This window comes from Diceros bicornis, chromosome 18 (assembly GCF_020826845.1).
Source record: "Diceros bicornis minor isolate mBicDic1 chromosome 18, mDicBic1.mat.cur, whole genome shotgun sequence".
Lineage (NCBI taxonomy): Eukaryota > Metazoa > Chordata > Mammalia > Perissodactyla > Rhinocerotidae > Diceros > Diceros bicornis.
The window spans coordinates 53,968,536-53,985,765 of record NC_080757.1 but is presented as its reverse complement, the minus strand read 5'-3'; the positions used below and the strand labels follow the sequence as shown (position 1 = coordinate 53,985,765).

The window sequence follows — 17,230 nt, the reverse complement described above, 5'->3', positions numbered from 1 at the left end:
TATTTCCAGAGAGAATGTCTTTCAGACTCTTGTATACCCAGATGACTTGTTACCATTATTCCGCCAGAGCCTACATGTCAGACTTAGTAGAAACATCGCACGGTTCTGAAAGTCAAGAAATAAGTGATGACTTGTTGTCTTACTCACAGACTGGTTATTTCAGCAGCTTATGTGATGATGTCACTGATGATCTACCTTGTAGTGTCAAGAATTAAGGTGTTGATAAATGCTGACAAAGTGTGAGCTCTCTGAACTGATGTCTGAAGTCCCAAGTGTTGTGAAACTTGGATAAGGGTTCACTCTATGCTTAACGTAACCCCTAACTGTAACTAGGGGGCCACATTCCACCACTGAAACTGGAAAGACTAGTGTGGCTTAGAAACAAATGGGCGGAGGCACCTTTAGAAGAAATAATGCAGTAGTATTTATTTAGAGAGAGAGAGAGATGTTCCCATGTTACTTAGTCATACTAGAGAGCCAACCAAGTTTGAATAACGAAGGCGTAGACGAGTCTTCTTCCTCACTGACAAGCTGTCTGAACAAGGAGCCAGGATGCGTCGGGTCATCTGCTTGGGAGAGTGCCGGGGGGACAACCTGCCATTGCATGTAGAGGAAAGTGCCTTAGAGTCTACCCGAATCCTCCTGCCTGCTCACACCCTCCACTTGGCGTCCACACAGCACACACAAGCAGATCTGAGAAGCACGGATAGCTGTAGGAAGGGGGCTTTGCTCCTTGTCAAGGTTTGAAAAGGACATAGGGGACAGAATGAGATTTTATTATGTGACAGAACTAAAATTTGAAGATGAGGACTAGCATAGGAAAAGGGTAAACACATGTACCTCCTTTCCATGGTTTGTTCCTCTAATACGGATAGAACTGAAAGGTCAGTTACTTGAAGTAGAACTTGAGAGTTGTGGGAGGAAGTGACAGCACAGGCCCATGCTTACAGAGTGGATGGTTTGTGCAAGAACTGTTTTTTTTCACTACCATCCCCCAAGTTTTAAAACCAGATGTTTGAGGAGGATTTTGGATCGTAATGGGTTTGATGGCAGGGAATATGGAAAGGATGCGTTGCTAATATTTTGTCTAACAATAAAGCAAACAACAACTAAATGCTGTAAGAAGACAAGCTGTTTGAGCTCTCAAACACACGTGTACACAGCACAATTCAGAAATACCCAGGAGGACTCCTGCAGGCTTATGGATGGCAGCCTAATGAAACGAAACGTGTATTAACAAGAAAATGTAAAACTTCAGAAAGCAAATTTCCTTTTATTTCCCACCCAACTAAAAGAAATGGAAGATGAAACCATTACCAAAACAAAACAACAGTTTTTCCAAATAAGTGCAATCATAGTGCTGTGTTGGCAGTTAACTCTTTTAGCCTATTAAAAACAAGAAATAATCTCCATCCTGTCCTGCATATTTTCTACAGACAGCCTTGGCAGCCTGAGGTACATTTCTATTATGAGGCTACTTGAGAGTGTAAATGGGCATCTTTTAAAACTTCTATTAGCTCAAGCTAGGAAAACCTTGTACTTCTCTATTGCGCCGCCATTAAAAGCAGCATTAGTGCATTGTGTCCTTGGGTTCTTTATCAGTTATTAAAGGGGAGCTGACTGGGCGGCTTGGTGGGAGCTGGGGGCAGGATCAACAGGGATGAAGCTCTTGCTCTCTGCACTAACCTGGGCTTTCGTTTCGATGCTTCTGCTGGTTGATTTGGCCTTTCGGGTGCTCGTCATGCTCAGTGGAAGAAGCCCAAACCTACGAGACAAGATGAAGGAATTTCGGTAGCACGAACAGGAAGATTTGGGGCCCGGCAAAAGCCTCTTGGCATCATTACCTGATCTGACTCGATGCCAGTGGCAGTATGTTATGGGGTTCCTGGGAGTTGAAGGTACTGCTCCTGGGGGTGAACTGATTCTCTGTACCGGTAACCAGTCCAAACAGAACCTGTCAGACGGAGGGAGCAGAGTAACATGCTGGCTGGGTTTTTTATTGTCCAGTTAGAAAATCACTTCTTGGTTAGAAATCAATCACACTGCTTCTAACCATTTTGGGGAATGTTCCTTTGAGTATGTTAATGCTTCAAAATTACTTTTATCACTGCCCACAGGTCAAAATCTCAGAGGCAAATAGCTCTTTTATTCCTCGTTCTGAGGCCTTGATAAAACCTTAATAATCCCTATCTACAACGAAAGGGGTCAGATTGTGGTTTCCTCGAGGTGAGATTTTACCTAATCCTCTTTCAGCCCTTAAACTAAACTCAGCTATTGGTGTCTTACCCTCCTCCCAACATTGCCTCCTGGAGAATTAGCTGCTGGAGCGGGTTTATTTTATAATTCGAGCCTGTGGCACTTCATTCACACTGAGCATGTTTTGCAACTGACTTACGGAAGTTCGCTGCACCAGGCGATTAAGGTTGCTGTTGAGATGTGGTGTGAAAACATCCAGGTCAAATGGGTCAATGAGTCCTTCCAAGTAGTCAGCTACTTGCTCAATTCTGAAAAAAGGATTAGGATTATTATTCTCCACATTTTTAGGACAAAAACCAATTTTATGGTATTTTAATGCTATAGAAATCCTGAAACTGGATTTATTCTCCTTAATTGCTGGCTTAGTACCACTTGTCACTGATCAGCGTACTTAAGTCATCCTCAGGAGTTGGAACCTGACGTGATGCCTAAGTCAGGTCCATTCCCTCCCCGTGTTGTTTTTAGGGAGAGCACTAAAGGCTCAAATTATACCCAACAGTTGGTAGGCTGAGTCAGAAGAGGAATGAGATTCCACCTACTACACTTGACCGTGGAATTTATCCAGCAGGTGGCCACTATTTGTCTTGCTGGTAATATAAGCACTTACTGTTTAAAACAAACAAAACTAACGTGCAATAAGAAGCTGACTCTTCGGTGGGTTCCCAGAAAGGGGCTATTTGCATTTGGAAGAGACTGCACTGGAAGAGCCAGTGTAGGGTGAGGCTACCTGGAGTCCTGTTTGCTACGGCCACTTTTCACCTCTTCACCCTTGGCTGTCAGAACGATGCTGAGATAACGCAGATCATAAAGCAGCTGCAGTGCCCGATTCTGGGTCATTGGAAATGCACCTTCTTTCTGCAAATGAATTTCCCGTCCCCACACATTAAGGGATGACTTACTACACGAGCACAACAAACAGCTTCATGTTTTGGTTGAGTTACAGCTTGTTATTTCAGAAGCAGAAGCTTTTTATACTCATATGGCCAGTTTACACTCACAACAACAAAAATAAAATATTACAAACTTGGTCTTAAAACTAAAAGCCTAACAGCAGGGAAGAGACCCCGCCCTTAAAAAAAAAGGCCTCAGCAGGGCTGCCCACTCTCACCACTCCTGTTCAACACAGTACTGGAGGTTTTGGCCAGAGCAATTAGGCAAGAAAAAGGAATAAAAGGAATCCAAATAGGTAACAAAGAAGTGAAACTCGCACTATTTGCAGATGACATGATTTTATATACAGAAAACCCTAAAGAATCCATTGGAAAACTATCAGAAATAATCCACAACTACAGCAAAGTTGCAGAGTACAAAATCAATCTACAAAAATCAGTTGCATTTCTGTATGCTAATAATGAACTAACAGAAAGAGAGCTCAAAAAGATAATACCATTTACAATTGCATCAAAAAGAATAAAATACCCAGGAATAAATCTTACCAAGGAGGTGAATGACCTATACAATGAGAACTACAAGACATTATTGAAAGAAATCAATGATGACATAAAGAAATGGAAAGATATCCCATGCACGTGGATTGGAAGAATAAACATAGTTAAAATGTCTATATTACCTAAAGCAATCTACAGATTCAATGCAATCCCAATCAGAATCCCAATGACATTCTTCACAGAAACAGAAAAAAGAATACTAAAATTTATATGGGGCAACAAAAGACCCTGAATAGCTAAAGCAATCCTAAGAAAAAAGAACAAAGCTGGAGGCATCACAATCCCTGACTTCAAAACATACTACAAAGCAATAGTAATCAAAACAGCATGGTACTGGTACAAAAACAGACACACAGATCAATGGAACAGAACTGAAAGCCCAGAAATAAAACCACACATATACGGACAGCTAATTTTCGACAAAGGTGCTAAGAACATACAATGGAGAAAGGAAAGTCTCTTCAATAAATGGTGTTGGGAAAACTGGACAGCCACATGCAAAAGAATGAAAGTGGACCATCTGCTATCGCCATTCACAAAAATTAACTCAAAATGGATCAAAGACCTGAAGGTGAGACCTGCAACTATAAAACTCACAGAAGAAAATATAGGCAACACACTATTTGACATTGGTCATAAAGGAATCTTTTCGGATGACATGCCTACTCAGACTAGGGAAACCAAAGAAAAAATAAACAAGTGGGACTTTATCAAATTAAAGAGCTTCTATAAGACAAACGAAACCAGAATCAAGATGAACAGACAACCCACCAGCTGGGAGAAAATATTTGCAAAACATACATCTGACAAGGGGTCATCTCCATAATATATAAAGAACTCACACAACTGAACAACAAAAAAACAAATAACCCCATCAAAAAATGGGCAGAGGAAATGAACAGACACTTCTCCAAGGAAGATATACAGATGGCCAATAGGCACATGAAAAGATGTTCAACATCACTAATCATCAGGGAAATGCAAATCAAAACAACACTAAGATACCACCTCACGCCCGTTAGAATGACTATAATCACCAAGACAAAAAACAAGTGTTGGAGAGGATGTGGAGAAACGGGAACCCTCATACACAGCTGGTGGGAATGCAAACCGGTGCAGCCTCTATGGAAAACGGTATGGAGATTCCTCAAAGAATTAAAAATAGAGATGCCCTATGACCCAGCCATCCCACTACTAGGAATCTATCCAACGAACCTGAAATCAACAATCCAAAGAGGCTTATGCACCCCATGTTCATTGCAGCATTATTCACCATAGCCAAGAAGTGGAAGCAACCTAAGTGTCCCTCGAGTGACAACTGGATTAAGAAAATGTGGTATATATATACAATGGAATACTACTCAGCCATAAAAAAAGACAAAATCGTCCCATTTGCAACAACATGGATGGGCCTGGAGGGTATTATGTTAAGTGAAGTAAGCCAGAAGGAGAAAGACAAACACTGTATGATCTCACTCATATGTGGAATATAAACCAACAGACGGACAGAGAAAACAGTATTGTGGTTACCAGGGGCAATGGAGGTGGGCACAAGGGGTGAAGGGAGTCATATATATGGTGATGGACAAACAAAAATGTACAACCCAAAGTATCACAATGTTAAAAACTATTAAAACATCAATTAAAAAAAAAAAAAGAAGGCCTCAGGTGCTGTAGATGGTTATTTCAAAGGAAAAAAAGCTCCTTGCGTGAAGTAGAAGCATTTTGAGGAAGCTCAGGAGACAGGACTTACCTGAATTCTTTCCAAAATCAGGAGTTCGGCCTGTCTTAAACATGTTACTGATGAAATGGAATATACACAGAATGCTTCACAGCAGGTATGAGAGGAGCAAAGAGTTGGGAGACAAGAACCCCCTTAAATGAGTCCCTCGTGTCCACACCCTGGGCCCTGCAAGTCTGCCAACTTCCTCACAGCTCCCATATCTGTGTGACCAAACTGGATCCTGAGGAAACTGAGAGGTCAGTGATCTGCCCAACGCCCGCCGTCAGCACATGGCGGGGCCCAAGCCGGAAACCAAGTCTCTGACTCTGCAGCTTTCCCCTTGCACTGAACTGCCTTCCAGTGAAGACCCGCTTGACCCTTGCGAATGGGTGGAATTAAACTCGCAGAGCTGGCAGCCACTACTAATTAGATAGGCCGGGCGGAGTGACCCATAACACATGGAATCCTTGATGTGAACTGCCCAAAGCCAAGAAAAAGCTAAGGTTCTTATTTCTGTTTTTAATGGAAAAAAATTCAAACACCTACCTTCATCTGTTTTTCTTCTGGAAGTTTCTCATAGGCAGCTACTACTTGAACCATACAGCTTTTCAGCATCTCCTGCAGTGTCACCTTTGGCAAGGCATGGCCTCCAACCCGATTAATTTCCTGGCATAAGCTAAACAGGAAGGACTGTACATACCAGGACGGCTGAAAGAACAAAGGAACGTTGAGTTGCTAACCTGCACCATCAAATGATTCGCGGTGAGCGTGGGGCCATTATCGTTATTAGGGGAACACTCCAGGACCGTGACCTCGCCAATTAGACCCTCTCACAGCAGACAGTTACAGACACAAGGGACATTTGCTGTCATTCCCTTGGCGGCCTGGGCCTGACCTGGCAGGTGGCACTGTGTTTTACTGCTGTTGCTGCTTTCCCTTTAGGGTAAGTGGTTCACTAATTAGCACAGAGCCCGTGCTACAACAGGAAAGAATCATTAACTAACTTCTCGAACAGTCTGTTGTTTACTTTGCATCCACTTTGCCCCCACAGTAGAAAGTTATAAATATTACTTTCAGCTCTACTTCAGAAGCTGTATGTTGAATGATTTTCTTGTCTGTCCTTTCCACATGGCAGGTTTTTCACATGTCAGCCATGGGCTCTCTAATGCTGGCACTTGCTTACCTGTATAGGGAGTCGGATCTTGGATGTGACGCTGTTGCCAGACTCTGCTTCCTCCTGAATTTCTAGTTCATCCCAGCTGGTGGCCGTAGCCAGGACTGAGCCAGCATCATCTAAAAGTAACGACTGGGCGAATCCATGAGCCAAAACCTGGTAATAAAAGGCAAATATCCACATAGGCCACTCCGATCCTTTGTGTAGAGTTTATTTTAAATTACTAGAGTAATCTCGAGAACTTCTTCCGCTGCCTAGATCACGTGTGGGATGGTGAAGAGCAAACATCACTCTTCTTTTGGCTAATTACTGGATATCAGCAATGGGAATTTTGTTGCTAACGCTAGAAATCTCAGGGGCTATCTCTTAAGACATCAGTGGAGATTACAGGGAATGTGATTTTTAGGTTGAAGGGCAGGAAATATAGACCCCTGTCCAGGGAGGAGGTCTTTCATTCTCACCAGGTAGAAGGGAAAAAAAATCCAGGTTTTCTGTCTATAAAATCTAGGCTAAAAATGAATGGAAAAGTTTTTACATTTGCACTCTCTGGCAGAGATAAGTGAGAGTAACTGTATGAAATAAGAATTGTTATTCCCTTACTATTTAAAGACCTTATTGAGGTTGGCCAGCCTGGAATATGATAAAAGGGAGACAAAACGGGGACTCCCTGGTGAGCAGGGAAAGAACCCATTTCCATGCCCCTCACCTTCACAACCGCTGAGCTCCAGACCCGGTAACCCATCACACTCTGCTGGAGGAGGAGTTCCTTCACTTCCTGCCACTTGGCCTGCATAGGAATTATTTCCTGCGTTTTCCCCTTTCCCTGTTTTTTCAGAGCCCTAGAGTCCCTTGCTGGTTTCTCCGAGCTCCCCGATTTTCCCAAGATGCACTGCTTCAGGTGGGGACACAGTTCTCCCAGGGACTGGCAGAGTCTGGCCATGAACAGGACCGCATGCAGCTTGACACCACTGAGCACATCCTGCTGCCCTTGCACAACGTCTTCAATGCTCTGCAGCTCCGCCCGGATGCAGTCTGTGATGTGCTGGATGCACGCCACCGAGTGGGTCCGCAGCATGTCCTGCACGGTCCCAGCATCGGCGTATCTGTCAAAGGCACAGTTCCTCGCTTGCAAGGGGGAGACGTCCTTGGACAGTGACGAGTCACCAGAGGGAAGGTAAGCCAGGAGGTCCTCCAATTTAACCTTCAGTTTAGAATCGAGGGCAGAACAGAAGTTCTGTACACATGGGCTCACAGCCTGAGCTTTCATGGAGAGCCCACTACCGGCAAACTGACTCCGGTTCGCCACGTTGACCCAGGCGGCATCGGGCGGCAGGTCATTAGGACTCTCGGACCAGAGGAAGAGAGCCATGTTATGCTCCAAGTGGATGTGCTTATTTGAGGTGGAGTTGCTGGTGCTGCTTTCAAGGTCCTGCAGAGCTGAAACGAGGAGCTCTTTGGAGCTCGTGGAGATGGAGTCGAAGCCTTCTTTGGTCAGAGTCTAAAAGAGAACGAGAACATAGCTCTCATCATGATGTCTTTCAGGAAATCTCAAAACACGAGCACCAACTGGCAATCCATCCTAGCATTCCAAACGTTCTCCACCGTGCTCATTTGTTGGCAGAGAACAAAGTCATCACTCATGGACGTGGACATGTTCCTGAGCAACTGACAGAGGCCTGGTCTCTTTTTCAGCACCAGAGTCTGGATCTCTGTTCATTTCTACGGTTCATTTATCCAGAAGAGCCACCCCTGGAGTAAGTCAGCAGGGAAAGAATACACTTAGGAAGCGACAGGAGTCTCCCCAGACAGTCAAAGATCACACTAGGATTGGCCATAAAACAACTGGACCGTGTGACTTTCCACCTTACCTGCAATCGGTCAAGGAACAGTTGCTGCATCAAATCTTCCCAGAACAAGAGTGGCTTCTCCAGAAGCCGCTGACATATCACATCCCAGCTATGATTGGTGGACTCGTTGGTAAGTAATTCCCACATGGCATCCCGGATCCCTGCGAGAGCTTTCATGCTCTTCACATACATAAGCAGGTTGGTGATCCCATTTTTAATATCTTCATTACACCTGCAACAAAATCATTTTCTTTGGGACCCATGAGATTCATGGTTTTCACACTTTTATTAAGAAAAACAGCAGGACTCCATTTGAAAACCTCTTACCTGGGTCCCAGTATATAAATATATTTATCTGAGAGCATTTATAAATATATATAAACACAGCATTTCTGGCTCGATTGGGGGGTGGGGCCTGTAGCCCTTTTACCAGGCCTACCCTTGCTTCCCTGAGACATCTAGAAGAAAGTCTAGAGCCCTGTAGAATGGCTTCAAAAACCAGTGCCTTAAATAAAAGTTTAGGAGTGGCAGAACTCTTACATAAAGAGAATTTAAAATCTTTTACATAATATTTTGAAAGACAAATTCCTCCTTGGTTCTCCCACAGTGGGGGCTAACCCACCATGAAGGCAGTAACAGGTGGCTGAGTGAGTGGCTGGCATGACCTAGGGGGTACCCAGAAGAGCAGGCTTCTCCCTCATTCCTCACTGGCCCTTGTATGGCCACATACAAGGCTGCATGCATGGCTCCCCCAGCCTCGGGAAAGCTCTGGCTACTTACATGTGGATCCATTTCTGCAGTGTATCTTTCAGGTACTCCTGGCTGATGGGATGTGCAAGGGTTCGGAGCACTGGCTGGAACTCAACGATGGATGCTGGCAGGTGTTTGAACCAGCTGCAGAGCTTCATCTCCTCTTGGAGAACACCAATGCCCTTTCCTAAAGAGAAGGCCAGGTGAGAAGTAAATGGGCCAGCCTTTGAATAGCATATTTAAAAATGGACCCGAAGGAATTTCCAAAGATCATCTAGTCTTCCTCTGGGCACGCCAGACTGGAACTCTGAAATAAGGGGAAAAAGAAAAGTATAGAATATACTTTCCAGGGCCTCCCTCATCAGAGAGTGTGGCAGCCTCCCTCCAACTCTGGTCATCTTATTGGTTGAGAAGAAGACCAAGGACAGGGAGGAAAGGAATGAGGAAAAAGAGAGAGGAAGAGGAACGCAGTGCTGTGCAGACCTTGACATTTTATAAGCAGAACTTCCGTTGTCACAAAACAAAAGGCGATGGTTTCCCTTTCCTCACCATCCTCCTCCCTCCCCTGAACTGATGACCACTCGTTCTGATCATGAGCTGTGGTAGCTCTTTGACCTCTTGAGAAGGGCACAGGCCTCCGTGGTGCAACTCTAGGAGGCCCGTTTGTGGCATTCTGTGTGCGAACACCCTCTGGACTTGGAAACCCAGGGGTCCTTCTGAGGTCCCTTGTACTTGTTTTCCATGACAAAGCAGCCAATACTCACCTCTCGTGAGAGGGAAAAAGGATTAAATGTAAGCACTGAGAGGAAACCAAGGCATAAGGAAGTGGTCGCCTCGCTGAAAGATAAAGCAAGGCAGAGATGAGACTACTTAACACACAGCTCTCTCTGAAAATGACACATGGCTGTCGCCACACCCCGCTCCTTTCCCTTCTGCCTTTGGCTGTCTCCTCCGTCTGACCTTCATGTTCTGGAGTTTCCTGAGGCACAGTCCTGTGTCATCCTCTCTTTCTTACTGATGACATCATCCATCCCCATGGCTTCAAACAACAGCCTTGTGCAGGGGCGCCACAGATGTGCGTCTCCGCCAGACCCCTCCCGCTCTGTCCCAGACCCACTGTCGCCTGCCTACTCCACATTACACTCCAGGGTCTCAACTGTCTCCAGTGTAACATTTTCAAAAGTGAGCTCATCACCAGCCCTTTCAAACTAGCTCCTTTTCTAGTAAACTCGGACACTTCCCTTCCACACTCTGCACAGCCAACCCATCGCCACATCATCTCCTCATGAACAGATGTCCAAGTTGTCCAATCAGTTCCATCTCTACTGCCCCCATGGTCTGTCACCTGGGTCACAGCGACAACATCCTAAGTGAGCTCTCAGCATCCACTCTAGCCCCATGGGGATCCACTGCCACATAAAAGCCAATTGCACTTAATTCCATTTGGGATAAATGCTACCAAATAAGAGTACAGGATCCATCGGAACATATAGCAGAAGGACCACCAAACCTGGAAGGTCCTAGAAAGCTATCCATTATTCTCTGGATAAAATCAAAACTCCCCAGCCTGGTCCACAGGGCTCTGCATCATCTGGTCACATCTCTTTATTTTTTGTTTTGTGAGGAAGATCAGCCCTGTGCTAACATCTGCCAATCCTCCTCTTTTTTTTTTTTTTTTTTAACTGAGGAAGACTGGCCCTGGGCTAACATCCGTGCCCATCTTCCTCCACTTTATATGGGACGCCGCCACAGCATGGCTTTCCAAGTGGTGCGTCGGTGCGTGCCCGGGATCCGAACCGGTGAATCCCGGGCCGGCGCAGCAGAGTGCGCGCACTTAACCACTTGTGCCACCGGGCTGGCCCCTGGTCACATCTGATAGACTAGCCATGTCTCTTCTCATGCTGCTCTTTCCCTCACCCAATACCTCTTAGCCTCACCTGCTCTCTTTCAGTTCCTCAAATATGCTAATATCTTCCTTGCCTCCGGACCTTTGCACATTCTCTTCCCTTTCCTGGAACTCTCTTCCTTGCCTTCTTCTCCCGACTAACTCTTATTCAACCTTCACATTTCAGTTTAAATGTCACTTCTCCAGGGAAGTCTTCTCTGACCTTGGTGAGGTCCCTCCATTCAATGTGCCCAAGTCAACTTGTACTTTGCCTTTATAGCAATGACCAATATTGATATTAAGCAGATATTTGTGTATTTGTGAGTTCAATATCTGCCTCTACCACTAGACTGTGACCTCCACGAAGGTGGGGGTCCATATTTGTGCAGTTCACAGGTGTACCCCCAGAGCCTGGCACAGTGGCTGGCAGATGGTAGATGCTCAGTAAATTAGTGAACGAACCAGAGAATAAAAAGGGTGGCTAAGAGCTCACCAGTGGGGTGCTGGCTTGTGATGGTCTCCAGAGTTGAGAAGAGCAGGCCACACGGCAGGGATGGATCCGGCAGCAGGCCTTCTGGTAAAGTGTAGAAAAGGCCATGAGCCTGGTTCAAAGTGGTGGCCAGCAACTCCACTAATGAGCAAATCTGAGCCTTGATGCCAGCACCTACGAAAAGAAGCCATCCTCTTTTAAACACTTTCTTTTAGTAAAGTTGAAAATAGAGAATGCTCTGGATGCTTGTCTCCCTCAGCCCCTCCTTCTCCATTCACATGTTTAAGGACCAAATTTTAGAAAAAAGCCACACCCACCATGGTTCGGCTGGTTGAGAAGTTTCTGAATAGCTGCCTTTCTGGCCAACAGGAAGTCTGTTAGGGCCTGGCGAGGAGAACTCTCTTCTAAGAGCATTATGGAGCACAGGGCCTCAGCCACGGCTTGGTCAGACACAGCTTGGCATTTGAGCAGCATCTTGCTTTCGTGCAGAATGGCTGACCTAGAGCGATGATGACAAAGGTCAGCAGGGAAGTTTTTACATCTTGGGAGAAGAACCTTGGTACATCAGGAAAGAAGACACGTTCCATAAAACTGTGGTGGTGAAGTGCGGCCATCACCAGAGAAGATCTTTACGCTGGATCCACTTACCGGAAGTGGCTGGCTGCTGCCACCTGCCGGATGAGTATGGGGAATCGGGAGAGGACGGGGCTGTATCGGGAACTAGAAGAATCCAGCTGGAGCAGGTTATGAAGGTGGCAGCAGAGCAGGTAGAGCTGTGTGGCGTGCAGATACCGAGAGGCCTCCATCGAGCTCCAGATCTTCTCAGGAATTTCTAAGAGTAGCTTGATCTGGGCAGCCATGCTGTAGAACTTCTCCTGGGATGGCTGCTGTGGCTGCAGGGAAAGGCACAGAATGAAGTCAGAAGAACAAAGGCAAGGTCAGCGTTCGGCAGGCTTGGGGAGAAATGCAGGGTTATTTTTAGGTTACAAAGCCTTCATTAAGCCTGATTTGATGCCACTCAGCCGGGCATCAAAGTTCAGTATAGTAGAATTACTGGAGTCAGGAGTGCTGTGCAGCCCCACTGGTTTTTCCTATCAGTTGTGTGCACCTTTGCTCAGCCCCATGGAGAAGCAAACTTAATCTGGTCATCTCACAGTCTGGTTGTCAGTGACCCTCGTAATGTCTCAAGAGCACGGAGCCGTACGGACCACCACTCAAGTGAGCTTTCTCCTTCCCTTAGTTATGATGTTCCGCCTTCCTACATTTTCTCCTGCTTCTCTCAGTGCATCATGGACTTCTTTGCTGGCTGTTCCAAAACCCTCCACCAAATCTTCGTCTGGTTCGGTTCTTGTGCCTCTACTCACTCAGTCTGTCCTCTTACTTCAGGATTCTCTTCCCTCAAACCTTACCTCTCAGCAGAACACTACTACCACATCATTATTTTTAGTTCTCACCACTCCCCTGAATCTCATTCGAGCCCTTCTGCTGCTACCTGGTGTTTCACTGCCATTCCATAATCAGTGTATGTAAAACTAAATTCATCTCTCTATCAAAAATTTTAGCCATCTTACCTCCCTATATATCTTAGCATATACCACCACTCTGCTTCCAAATTCCCAGGAAGTTCATGTCCTTCTGATGGTTCTGTGGCTATCGTACTATCTAGCTACCATCTGTTATCACTTCCATGAATCTAATGCAGGTCATTATCATCTCACACTTAAGATTATCCCAAAACATCTCACGTGTGCTGTGTTCATTCTCTACCCATTCCAATCTACCCTTTTCCTTTGCTGTCAGATTAACCTTCTTCAAAGGCCATTTAGATCACATCTTTGCTCAGTTCTAAAAGGCTCCTCACTGCTTAGTATCTTAGCCCAGTGGTCAAGGATTTCCTCTCCTTCCACTACTTTCTTCCAGGGGCCCTTGAATCCCTTGGTTCTCATGTAGGGGGGAGAGGGGTGATTTCATCCCCCAGGGAACATCTGGCAATATCTGGAGACATTTTTATTATCACAACAAGGGAGGAGGGCACTACTGGCACCCAGTGGGTGGAGGCCAGGGGCGCCTGTCAACATCCTACAATGCACAGGACAGCCTCTGCAACAAAGAATGGTCCAGCCCCAAATGTCAATAGCACCAAGGTTGAAAATCTCTGCTTTAATCAAACTGATACCTGTTTTTAATTGTCTTTACGTATTCCAGACCCATATTCCAAATCTCACCTGTCCCAAAGGCCCCTCCTTACTGAAAAGAACCCAAGCCTGAAGTGATTTCCTTTAGAATTCTTCTGGAAAATGAACACAATTATTTTGGGAATCAATCATCTATTATCCTAAAATGTTTTTTTCTGCTATTCTAAATTATTTACATTTTTATTACCAACTTTCCATGGATTTAATTCCTCCACTAGATGGTAAGATCCTTCAGAGTCAGAATTGGGGGACTTCTGTTTCTTTATGCCTTGAACACAGAAGCCACTCAAAAGTTTTGTGAGTTTGACTGAAAATAAATCAGATATAACAACGATAAAGCTAAATACATTTGTAAAGTCAGGCATAGTACAAGTTAGCTTTTTAAGAAACATTGAAGCATGACTCAGTTATAGCAAAGGCTGGCCACCTACCGTGGGACAGGTGTTAAATGCACAGCTTACAGAGGGACAGTCTCTCATTTCAAAAATTAGCGAAGTATTTCCAACCTTCTATGGTTCCATTGTGCAAGCCCAGCCTACTGACCAGGATTCTTCTAAAACCCAGGTTGTTTTAACAAGTTCCAAACTGGAGCTAAATTGTACTTTTGCAATTTCTTCTTCCATGGGGCTGTAAGGTTCTTCTCCCGGGTTGTTAAGAACAAATTCCTTCTTTACCTTTCTCACTCTCCATGACGGTACACTTTGTCATCCTTAAATCAACATTCTTTAGGAACACAAAATGCTGCTCCAATATAAGGACGTGTTTAGGGCCACATCCTTCCACATCAGATCTAATCATTAGTTTGGGGGGAAAGGCACTTAGGATATAACCTGATTAGAATAACCTTACTTCCCTAAAATGAAAATGTTCCACTGTTAAAAGATGATCGCTTGATGGCTGGTACTATCCTCCAGCAAAGGGCAGAACAGCTCTTTGGGATTGTGGAAGTTATTCTTGGGAGTGGGGTGGGGTGCGAGGAAGACTAGGATGAGGAATAAAGGACTTGGGAGGGAGGTGTCAATATAAGGGAGAAATCTGTTCTAAGAACAATGTCAGGGAATGAACTGAACTGAGTAGCGAGAGAGATCTCCGGCGTTTTCATCTCAAGTTGCAAGGGAGAGCCCAGCGCGCCCGCCAGGGAGGTCAGGGCATCAGGGGCCGGGAGTCAGGAAGGCTCCTGAAGAATCGGCCGGACGGCTTTTTAAGAACGGATCCGCAGCCTGTGAAAGGACAGCGGACGTTCGCCCCTGAGGAGGGGACGCCCAGAGCGGCGACAGGCTCCTCCCCAAGCCGGGGAGGACCGACGGGGGCGGGACCGACCCCCGGGAGTGGGAGGGCGGGGCTCTGGGGTCCCGGGCTGACCTGCGGGTCCCGCGGCGGCCGGGGTGCGGCCGAGCCGGCCTGGCGCAGACGCGCGCAGTACTGGTCGGTGGCCTTCACGGCGTCCACCAGCCCCTCGGCGCAGCGGCGCATCTGGCCGATGGTGTCGGCCGCCTCGATCAGGTCGCGGTACCGCTCGCCCACCATCTGCCGCAGCTCCTCCTTCTTGTGCTCGATCTCGGCCCGAACCTGGCGCTCCAGCCCGCGGATCTCCTCCGCTCCATGCGTCTCGAAAAGCGCCGCGGGGTCGCGCAGATCCAGCCGCTTCAGCGCGGGGGACGCGGCCGCAGCTGCCATGGTGGACCCCTCGGCGGTCGGACAGCTCACTTCCGCCCGGCGGCCCCGCCCCGCGGCCATCTTGGTTGGGGGCGGAAGCGCCGCCTCCCCGCTGGGGCCATGCTTGTTGCGGGCGGGCGATGGGTGGCGCCGGCCCTGAGCGGCATCTTTTTAAAGGGAGGGTGTGGTTACGTTAGATCGCCCAGGCTGACCGTCCGTCTGCTGAAGCCCTTTCCGGCGCAGGCGGAGTCTTTCCTCGTCGGAGTTAATTACCGTAGTCAGGAATCCGCCGTCTGCCTGTAACGCTGCAGCGGGCCGCTCGTGTCCCTTACTAGGCCCCTGCGACGACGCGATTGCACTCTCGGCCGGCCCCCTTCCCCTCGGACACCCGCAGCCGCTCGGTGTCCTGGACCAGCTGGGAGCCGGGTGGACGCACAGGGCTGCCCGTGGGTGCTGGACTGAATATTCGCTCCCTGTGCTCCCTGCTGGTATCGGCATGCAGCCTCCTGTGGCGTCTTTGTTATTCGTTATTTTCTATGGTCATTAAACCAAGGCAATGTTAGAGAAGAGAAGAAGTTTGAGTCCGTGTTTGTTTTTTGGAAAGAGTAACTTCACGGTTGCTCTGACCCGGGCCGGAGCGCAGGCACAGGCTGCCCCTTAAGGGGATGCATGTGCGCTTGCTGTGCTTCTGTTTTCCTTTTGTGATTGACTCGTTCTTTGGGGCTGTCGTTTTTGTTTCAAACTAATGTTTAACCACTAACGATGTTTCCCAGATATAGCCTTACGTTGGCACCAGCCGGGGGAGGAGGATCGTGGGCGGAGAGGAAAAGACCATAATGCCTGAGAAAATATAACGCCTAGGGGGTAGGAGGGCGCCTAGCGCTGACTCAGTAATAATAAAACTTGGAGAGTATGGCTTGTTTCTTGTATGTATTTCCAAGACCTTTTCTTTTAAAAGACATTTATTATGGAAGATACACCCATACTAATGTAGAGAGAATGGTATAATGTGCCCACCTGCCAGGTTTTACATTTACTAACCCGTGGTCAGTTTTATCTTATCTATATCCCTACCCACTTCCTCTCCCACACACCACCTCCCAGACATCGAAGAATTTCAATCTATAAACAAACCATTCATTTATAATACTCTAGTTTACTTCACAATAGCCTTACAATGTAGGGAATATTTTCATTTTACAAATGGATCAACTGGGACCCTGAGAGGCAAACTGATTTACTCAGTAATGATATAATTCTCAAAGTCCACAAAATTATGTGTCTGATATACACATCAGCCCTGCAAGGTAGGTAGGAATAATTCTTCTATTCATGACAAAAACCCGGAGAAGCTTATTTATACCTGCCCAAGTTACACAGCTAAGTGACAGAATCAGCACTGGGACCTAGAATTTTGAATTCCTGCCTCTTGCCTTTTTTACTTTGCCATACAACTGCCCACAAACTCAAAACCCTCCCTATGGCAGGTCTGCAATTTGCTGTCCCTGCAGTCCCATTCTGTAGGGGACACTTGTTGGTGTTTGGCTGCCCAGCATCTGCAGAACCGCTTTTCTATGTTTGGGCAAGTCACTTCTGTATGGCAACATCTTTTCGCCTTAAAGCTATGCTGGGATCGGCCAATCAGACAGAACCACCTGCGACTTTCAATGGAGAGCTGGTGATGTCAAGAAGCAGGAACAGTGGAGATTTCATTTTGGTGGTGGCAGAGGTATCACCTTCAACATCACTCTCCAGGGGAAGCACCCAGCTGCTGGTGCTGGCAGTGGTGCTGGTGGCAGCTATGGG

General features: G+C 46.6%; 1 protein-coding gene across 2 annotated transcripts; it reads right to left on the bottom strand.

The window, feature by feature from the left end:
• Positions 1-400: 400 nt before the first annotated feature.
• COG1 (component of oligomeric golgi complex 1) lies at positions 401-15,469 on the bottom strand. Of its 2 annotated transcripts, XM_058561465.1 has the most exons (14): positions 15,131-15,468; positions 12,222-12,466; positions 11,891-12,072; positions 11,577-11,747; positions 9,229-9,385; positions 8,470-8,680; positions 7,308-8,099; positions 6,611-6,757; positions 5,974-6,135; positions 2,984-3,111; positions 2,396-2,504; positions 1,845-1,954; positions 1,687-1,765; positions 401-594 (listed from the first exon to the last, which is right to left on the bottom strand). In XM_058561465.1, exons 1-14 carry the CDS (start codon positions 15,443-15,445, stop codon positions 457-459), a joined length of 2,946 nt encoding a protein of 981 aa, XP_058417448.1. In that variant the 5' UTR covers positions 15,446-15,468; the 3' UTR covers positions 401-456. The 2 variants fall into 2 exon arrangements, with proteins under 2 accessions (XP_058417448.1, XP_058417449.1); XM_058561466.1 differs by lacking the exon at positions 1,845-1,954 and having other exon boundaries at positions 15,131-15,469.
• Between the last annotated feature and the right edge of the window lie 1,761 nt (positions 15,470-17,230).